We start from the raw sequence: 8,926 nt of genomic DNA on the forward strand, positions 1-8,926 counted from the left end.
ATGCTATTATTTCAGTGTGGATCCTTTTACTCGCAAGGATTGGTATGATGTTAAAGCACCATCTATGTTTGCCAATCGGCAGGTTGGAAAAACTTTGGTTAACAGAACTCAAGGAACAAGTAAGATTTATTTTCATTAAGCTTTCTAATTAAAATAGAATATCTTTTTGTATATAAATTACAAGTTGCATATAGCTTGTTTTATACCCCTTTAGTTTTCGTAATTATCTCACATGTACACATTTACTGTCTATTGTGACTGACTTTCACGCTAAGTGAATTATTTTGTAATGCCACAAAATACGAATTAATTATAATAAATTCAAATATTTATCTGTTACAGTATATTTTTTATAGCTTTCTATTTTTATTAAGTCTCTTTATCATTTTAGAAATATAAATAATTGCATATATATTAATTATGGTTAAGTTAATGATTGACATGGCATAAATTGAAAGTTTAATATTATTTAGCAATACTCATGTGTTATATAACAAATATGTTAATAATTATTACAAGATATTTATTTCATTCTGCAGAGATCGCTTCGGAGGGATTGAAGTTCAGAGTATTTGAAGTGTCTCTGGCTGATTTACAAAGCGATCAAGATGCAGAGAGGTCCTTCCGAAAATTCAGACTGATTGCCGAAGATGTTCAAGGTCGTAACGTATTAACCAATTTTCATGGGATGGATTTGACAACGGATAAACTTAGATCAATGGTAAAAAAATGGCAAACTTTGATTGAAGCCAACGTGGATGTGAAGACCACGGATGGCTATCTGCTTCGAGTTTTCTGTATTGGTTTCACAAATAAGGATCAGCTGAGCACGAGGAAGACATGTTATGCCCAGCATGCGCAGGTTTGTATTCCAGTGAATTATTTGTCCCATGCAATTCTGTTGTTACATGCAATTCTATTATCCATTTTAACTTTCTCAATAGTTGAATGGAAGGAGGTATTGCATATATTAATGCAGTCTCTTACCACACTACTTTCATTTTCAGTAAGTAGTGATATATGAACATGCTACATGATATTTGTAATATAGATTAAAGATTTTTTTATTTAATTGCAGACATTTATGTCTCAATACAAATGTCTTCATTCACAAGATATTTTTTTTATTTTTTGAAAGTATATTACTTTTAGGTTTTCTGAACATAACTTCTATCATAGTGAATCGAATGCGCTTAAAAGAGAATGTTAAAAAGGGGTCAATTTCTATCTATATAATAACATATAAAATGTTAATATATAAATTTCAAGCTAATCATGAATTAGTTGTGTTTTATTGATGCTGTTTATATAACATTTTCCATTTTTATTTGTTTTGCTAGAGAAGCCTTCTATTATGTTTTTCTATTATTTTTTTTATTTAATTTTTCATCTATATCATTCCTCCTTTGAGATGTCACCAAAAGGTTTGCAGATTATCACCGTGTTGTGATTCATTGCCAACTTATTATTTACTTCATCAGGGTGAGAGAAAGTAATGAAATGAATGGCAAAATTCATGAAACGTTGGCATTGGGTCACGACACGATTATAATTCGCAAACCATTTGGCATTTCTGAAAAAAATACCTGTGAAAAAACCTCAAAAGTATTATATTATAATTTCTCATCTATATAATATGGTTCAATTTAGGTAAAGAAAATTAGACAGAAGATGGTTGAAACCATTACGGAAGATGTTACCAAAACTGACTTGAAAGGCGTGGTTAGTAAACTGCTTCCGGATGCCACTGCGAAGGACATTGAGAAAGCCTCACAGGGAATTTATCCTCTGCACGATGTTTATATTCGTAAGGTAAATAATAATAATATAGATATAATATAGATATAATTGCAAAAATACGATTATTTTTTATAAATATTAAGGGTCAATAGGAATGTGATCTCTCAATTTTTGTATTGTAAATGCGATATTTTGATAAATTAAAATAATTGTTTGTAATCCACTACAAAGTGATATTTAAAAAAGAACAAAATAAAATTTTGTCTTGATATCTCATTCGATCTGCATTATAGTGTAGTTGAGGTACAGATAATCTTATTTATTATAATATTTTAAGGACTAAATTGCAAAAGCTCTATAGCAGATTTTGCAATTTCATAAAATATGAGCCAAAAGTATCACATCACATGATTTCTATATGGTAAAGTACAGATACGCATCTTCATTGTGAGCACGGTGTAGATAATAAGTTTTAGAATTAACTCGTCATTCTTGTTGGTCCTTAATAATGTTAATAGAATGTTAAGAGTACCAGTAAATAAGAAAATATAATTTTATTAGGTAAAAGTATTGAAGAAACCACGCTTCGAGCTTAGCAAATTATTAGAGTTACACGGAGATGGAGGAGGTAACAAGAGTGAGGAAGCTGGAGACAGTGGTTCTAAGATAGACAGACCGGAAGGTTATGAACCACCAGTACAAGAGTCTGTTTGAAGATGAATGTTTTAAAATCTTTCGTAAAAATAAAAATCAGAAGATTGTGTAAATAACACCTTTATTCACATTTTTTTTACCCGTATTTAGTTCACACTACAGGTTGCAGTGTGTGCCACAAGTTACCACTATATACTTAACCCCTATCGCGTCCTTGAGATTAAATGATAGAATTGATTGGATCAATAAGCTTGATCAGTAAAAACAATTCTATTTAATTAAATTATAAATTCATTAGTTCATTTATAATATATGTTATACTGTTCGAAAGTAACATTCTAAAACTTTCACTCCAGGAAGCTAGTAGGTATATAATAAACACAAAGAAAAGTATCTTCGTGAATACATCCACCCAATACATACTGCAACAAAGAAAAGACATTGAATCGGTGTGCAGGAAAAAGTGATTTTTCCTCATACGATTTCAAACTTACACTCTCAAATGTCGACGAGCAGCAGGCAGCGTTTCTGGCATCTCTTTTAAGATGTAAATTCTAGCCGCTCGAATGCAATCTTCAAAGTATTCATCTATATCCAGGTCGTTGCCATGCACTTGATAGTTTTTACGTTCTGTGTTGTTAATCTTTTTCCGTATGTCTTCAACGTGCTTGTTTTCGAAGTCCCATTGATTATTTGCATAATATTCAAAAACTTCAAATCCTTTGTTTATACGGCGTTGTATGTGACACATGCTGTGATACAAACAAGTATATATGAGCAAAATGAGCAAACTTGTGTAAATACCCTTTATATATTGATTTAAACTCTCGACTTACATCGGTTTATATCCTGCCAGAAAAAGAAATGCATCGATAATATAAGCAGGAATCATGTGAAAGAACAATATACAAATATTGTGCATTAATCGCGATTTTTTCAAGCTACCACCTGGATACCAAGCGACTCCATTTAGAGGTATCCTTTCCGTTATCTTTCGGCCGCGTTTAATTATTTCTGCCCAAGTAATCTGTAGAGGATAAAAATCTCATTTCGATATTGTTAAAAAATGCATATAACATTTATTATTTTCTATTTACTTTAATCTCAGCACTACTCGTCATATTAAAAACACGTTTTTCGTAGTCCTTAAAGTAAATAAAATTCCATGTAGCAAGAAGAAGACCATTGATGGCAATATCGACAGGTAGATAATCAGCATAACCATTTTCATTACAGAACATTGTTCTGATTACTCCCTTGCCAGCGCCGATCAAAAGACCGGTAGGTCCATTGATATTGTCCGTCCATCCGGGTATCGGTTCCTTCCAGATAGGAATAATTACACTCGGTCTAACAAATGATAAAATTTGCGGGTTATCTCCGTATTCAAATCATTCTTAGAATACAAATTTTGTGAACTGCAATTTTCACGAAACATTTTTTATTCTAAGAATGAATTTGAATACGGAGATAACCCGCGAAATGCATGATTTCTATATAGAAAGTGCTCGTGAAAGCCTTAAGAATATTATCAAATGATAAAATTGTGATGGAGATATTTATCAGGTATTCATTATCTATGAATTTGAACGAGACCTTCTCGTTGGTACCTCATAATTATTGCTGGGATGTGTGACATAGATTCTTCGACAAGACTTTCCGCTAATGCTTTAGTGAAAGCGTAAGTATTAGGTAATTTCCCTAAGATTTTGTCCGTCATTGCCTCGACTACGTCATCGTCCATCCATTCGACGCATTTGATGACTTGATGAGGATCCGCAGGTGGAGGATACGTTTTCTCGCGCAAAATCTATCAAAGCCGGTTCTTATTTAGCATTTTTTGAGCATCCGGATATGCGTATTCAGTAACTGACCTGTTCTTCGAGATGACAATAAGCCGTGCTGATATGAAGAAACACAAGTAAATGTTTCATTTCTTTGGCTAGCTCTATCATCAGTTTCGTACCACGTGTATTTAGTAGTACCGCTCTCTTCAACAGTTCATCGAATCTGTAAGAAAATTATGATAGAATATCATTTATTAGTGGAATAAATCATAAATGAAAGTTATATATAATCGATAATTATAAAGCAACGCTGTCCTAGAAAATTTTTTCCTCACATATAGTTTAAGTTTCATTTCTATTTAATTTTATAACTTTATAGAAAATTTCTCGAATTTTTTTATATTAATTAGAACACTTCAGAATTACGTTTATATTAATTGGGACACCAGATTTTTGAGAAAGTATTATATATTTTATATGTTTTCTAAAATTCTTTAAATATGTGAAATTTGAAATTCCAAATATATTCTAAGATTTTAAAATTTCCGAAGAAAATGTATAAAATACAGAAAAAATTAAAATATTTTATTAAATATATCTTTATGAATATTAAAATATAATCGTTTTGAAGTATAAGAATTTTTTTTATTAAGGATTTTCATATAATTTTTCAGAATTTCTGTGAATTGTATAACATTTTAAAACATTCTCAATTTATTTTAAATAAAGTATCTTTTGAAACCGTAATATAAATAGCTAAATACACAACTAGGAAATGAAATCCTTAAAGAAAATCTTAAAGCCGTCTATATTACCGTAATCGTAATTTTTGTATAACAATTATTTTTTTTCTCTTTTTACAGAGATTCGAAAATCCTTTCCTAGTATACATATTAATACATATCTGTGAAATAAAATTTATGCCACGAACAACAAAAAATTAAAAACTTTGAATTTTAAGAAAAATTGTTTTATCGTTCTCGGCATAAACTCATTAAATACGTATATTTTAATCCTGGAAAAAGATTTTCAAATTTCTGTAAAACAGGAAAAAAGTAATTGTTATACAAATTATGATTTAGTCAATAATACAAATGGCTTTAGGATCCTTTTAAATGATTAAGCTGAATATTGTACCCTAGAAGGACAGAAGCAAGCATTTGCTCCTCGCGAAATTCAAATTGCTATCTTTTTTGTGATGCTCTTTTGTAACTTTTCATCATTTTTCATGTTCTTAGTTCTGCTAAAAAGTTTTTTTAACTATACATATATGATTAAATTTTTAATTACAATGTAATAAAATAAAAGGCTAATAAGAATCAAGCAACAATAAATAAATATTCACAATTAGATCAACGCAAATGTGTTCATTATAAAAAGTATATAAAATATAGTTATACAAAACGCTACAAAAAACTTAGACTTTTAATATTAAGAGACTTTTAATTTAAAATTTTTACTATTTTTTATTTAATTGTCTATATAGAAGGACTGTTGAAGTCAATTTGGCTTTTTTCTATCTAATATTGCATATGTTATAATGTTAATATTGTATATGTTTTTCGATTTTATTTATAAGTTTGATGGCTTCAAATATTAATAAATTAGTAGTGTTATTATTAAAATGTTAATTATTATATATATACGTTTCGCTTTTTTCTATTTATTATTTACAAAAAATGTGCTTAGAACCAAATTTTTAAGGAGATCCTCCGGTCAAATCCGGCCTTCCTAAGCTGTTCCAAAATTTACTATTAGTACTGAAAATCTATACATGCACTATAGGTTTTTAGTACGTGCAGTAAATTTTGAAACACAACCTTAGTGAAAACTCTTGAGCAGGGTTGGACATGGCATGTATTAAACATAACGTATTATGGTTTTTATAATATCGTATATTATATACGTATTATACATACGTTTTATTATATGTATTATACGTGGGCGTTCAGAGGGGGAGGGCAAAGAAGAGCATTTGCCCTCCTCTAGTCAAGAGACGCGTATTGAATAAAAGCGTGTTTTAGAGCTATTAGATAGTAGTGATAGATAAATTTGAGCAGAACGAGAGGAAATTAGTTTTTTTGTTTGAGGAAAATGAAAAAAATGTAAACTTAATAAGAAATTATAAAATAAGAATAACAAAAAGTTTTGTAAAATAAGAATGATAAAAATACAAAAAAAAAATAAAAAACCCAAAAAACGAAATACCTTCTTCGGCGTACACTTACTTTCAGGTAAGGAAGCTTTTAATTTAAAAGTGAGTACATTAGAAATGAATAAGTGACAAAAAAAGATCAACTCGACACTATAGGAATTAGGTCACTAAAGGAAATATTTGAACATTTTTTCCTTACGTTAGCAAGAGTATCCCCCTCCCCCTTCCTTAGAAAAAATTCTGCGAACGCCCATGATATTATACATATTATACATGGTATTAAATTATACATAAAAAACTACTCGCAGCTCTACATTACTCAATCCTGTAATCGCTTGAGTAATCGCTACGAATCATAATGAATTGTGACGTCATAAGCGAGAAATACATTGAAGTTTTTGCTTTTTATATATAAAGAGAGAATTTGAATAAAACAAAATAATGAGATTGCTTTAAAATAATTGTAAAACTGAAAGAAAACTAACTTTCCTTTTCTGATAATAATTAATAAAAGGCATTGTTATATAAAAATTACGATAGTCAGTAATACAGATGGCTTTAGGATCCTTTTAAAGGATCTGATCAAGCTGAATCTTTATTGCACCCTAGAAGGACAGAGGCAAGCATTTGGTTCCTCGCGAAATTCAAATGAAATACATTTGCTAACGTTTATTTAATGCGCATGTGTAGCCTATTTTTATTTCACGTATTTTTTACGACTTATTACAGACTGTTAGGGGAGGTATTTCCTAAATTTATAAAATTTGAAAAAATTTGAAATTTTTTAAATGTTTTCATAAATTTAAAATATGAAGAATTTTTTAAAATATCAAAATTTTTTTTTATCAAGGTGATCTAAATGAGTCTCCAAGATATTTTCTATATAATATAATCTATATTGTCATGACTGTATAGATATAATTTATACAGTCATGACATTTATGAAACAGAATGTAAACCAAAAAAATAATAGGTTTACGTAGATTTTTTAAAAACAGATTTTGAAAAGTGTTCGTTACAAATTTTATTTGCCAAGCGGAAAGTGCCAGCGAAAATAACAGAATCTATTAACGGAATGAGACAGATTGACCGTAGAAATCTATCGTTTCGTAACCATTTAATGTGATATATTCCATTTAAATGATTACGAAATGACACATTTTCCTCAGTTTCTGCTGTTAGATTATCTGTCTGCTAGCAGTACAGAGGTTTAATGTGAATTTAGAGTAATACTAAAATAATACTGCAAATCGCTAAATTTTGCTTACTGAATATTTTTAAAACTGCCTTTTTTTATTAAAGAAATAATAGTTTAAATACTTTAAATTTATAACGTAATCAAATTACTTCAAAATCGAAATAGAAGTAACGACATACTTCTTTTCATTATCGATACCTGACAGTAGCTGCTCCATGATACACGATATTAACATTCTCGATAAGTATTTTTCTATCCTCTGGTGATAATCCAAGTCCCGGTGATGTCACATCTCCGCTAATGGCCGTTACTGCTTTCTCAAGCGCCGACAATCCTCTTTGAGTTCTAACTTTCTCGAAGAGCTATAATTTTAATTTTAATTTAAAGTGAATTCATTACTCGCCAGTTGTTTGAAGGTCATATATAATCGTACATTGCAAGAACAAGGTGAGTAAAAGCAATCCAAAGGAATTATATATATAAAAGTCTTAGAGAATATACACCACGTAGATCATTAACGTATTGTTACGTCATTATTACGAAAAGACATTATAAGAATATAATTATTCCTGGTGTTCGTGATCAAATTTATCCATGAATAGAATTTCCATTAATATAACCAGTAAGTAAAGATAATTAATACATAACAAGATTTCTTCTTTGATAGATGATAATACGTAAGTTCAAAAATATATTCGGAAAGAACGATTTTGTTAAATTATTTAAAAATTTAGTTAGATATAGATCTAAAAATAATTTTATTAAACCATCAAAATAATTATATAGAACACTTAAATTAAGCTAATTTGTTAAAATATTAAAATTGTTCATAGCATCGTTCATTTATATTTGAGCGCCTTATATAATTATTTGATGGTTTAAAAAAATTATTTTCAGAGATCTGTATTTAGCTAAATTATTAGATATACTAACAAAATTATTTTTTCTATGTAAGCATAATAAGAAATTTGTTATAGGCATATAATATACGCATAATACTTTTTTACATGATTTAATTTCGATGCCTATTTTATACTTATGAAACATTTCACGGTAAATCGAACGGCCTTCGTCACCGATCTCTGGTGACTTTTTGCTGATTTTTAAAATATATTTCTCGGATTAAAATACATATTTAGTTACTTTTTTTTAGATTTTTATTCCTGTTAATTTTCGAAATAAGAGTTTTTAAATATATTTTATAATTTTCTTTATTAATAAGCGTTTATAGTTGACCATAATTTCTGTTTAAATGACTGAAAAACATAACATAATCACATCAAATTGCTTGTCTTGAAATTCTTTGTTAGGGAAAAAATATTAAATAAAATAAAAAGAATACAAGTTTTATTCCATAGGAATTAAATTATGAAACATTATATATATATATAT

At 28.9% G+C, this 8,926-nt stretch overlaps 2 protein-coding genes across 4 annotated transcripts in view; one reads left to right on the top strand and one right to left on the bottom strand.

Moving 5' to 3' along the window:
* The window catches only part of LOC108693243 (40S ribosomal protein S3a), a 3,834-nt gene extending 1,324 nt beyond the window's left edge, over nt 1–2,510 (top strand). Inside the window, exons 2-5 of the mRNA XM_018202088.1 lie at nt 16–119; nt 540–862; nt 1,651–1,812; nt 2,302–2,510. Of these exons, the coding sequence (XP_018057577.1) occupies nt 16–119; nt 540–862; nt 1,651–1,812; nt 2,302–2,454 (742 nt within the window). The 3' untranslated portion in view covers nt 2,455–2,510. The remainder of the gene's footprint in view (nt 1–15; nt 120–539; nt 863–1,650; nt 1,813–2,301) is intronic.
* Nucleotides 2,511–2,519: 9 nt separating this feature from the next.
* The window catches only part of LOC108693241 (putative fatty acyl-CoA reductase CG5065), a 23,431-nt gene continuing 17,024 nt past the window's right edge, over nt 2,520–8,926 (bottom strand). For all 3 annotated transcript variants that reach the window (XM_018202085.1, XM_018202083.1, XM_018202082.1), the window contains exons 4-10: nt 7,733–7,896; nt 4,269–4,404; nt 4,005–4,204; nt 3,492–3,744; nt 3,231–3,421; nt 2,889–3,146; nt 2,520–2,816 (exon numbers count right to left, since the gene is read on the bottom strand). In XM_018202085.1, the coding sequence (XP_018057574.1) occupies nt 2,678–2,816; nt 2,889–3,146; nt 3,231–3,421; nt 3,492–3,744; nt 4,005–4,204; nt 4,269–4,404; nt 7,733–7,896 (1,341 nt within the window). In that variant the 3' untranslated portion in view covers nt 2,520–2,677. The remainder of the gene's footprint in view (nt 2,817–2,888; nt 3,147–3,230; nt 3,422–3,491; nt 3,745–4,004; nt 4,205–4,268; nt 4,405–7,732; nt 7,897–8,926) is intronic.

The sequence above is a fragment of the Atta colombica genome, unplaced genomic scaffold, assembly GCF_001594045.1.
Source record: "Atta colombica isolate Treedump-2 unplaced genomic scaffold, Acol1.0 scaffold89, whole genome shotgun sequence".
Taxonomy (NCBI): domain Eukaryota; kingdom Metazoa; phylum Arthropoda; class Insecta; order Hymenoptera; family Formicidae; genus Atta; species Atta colombica.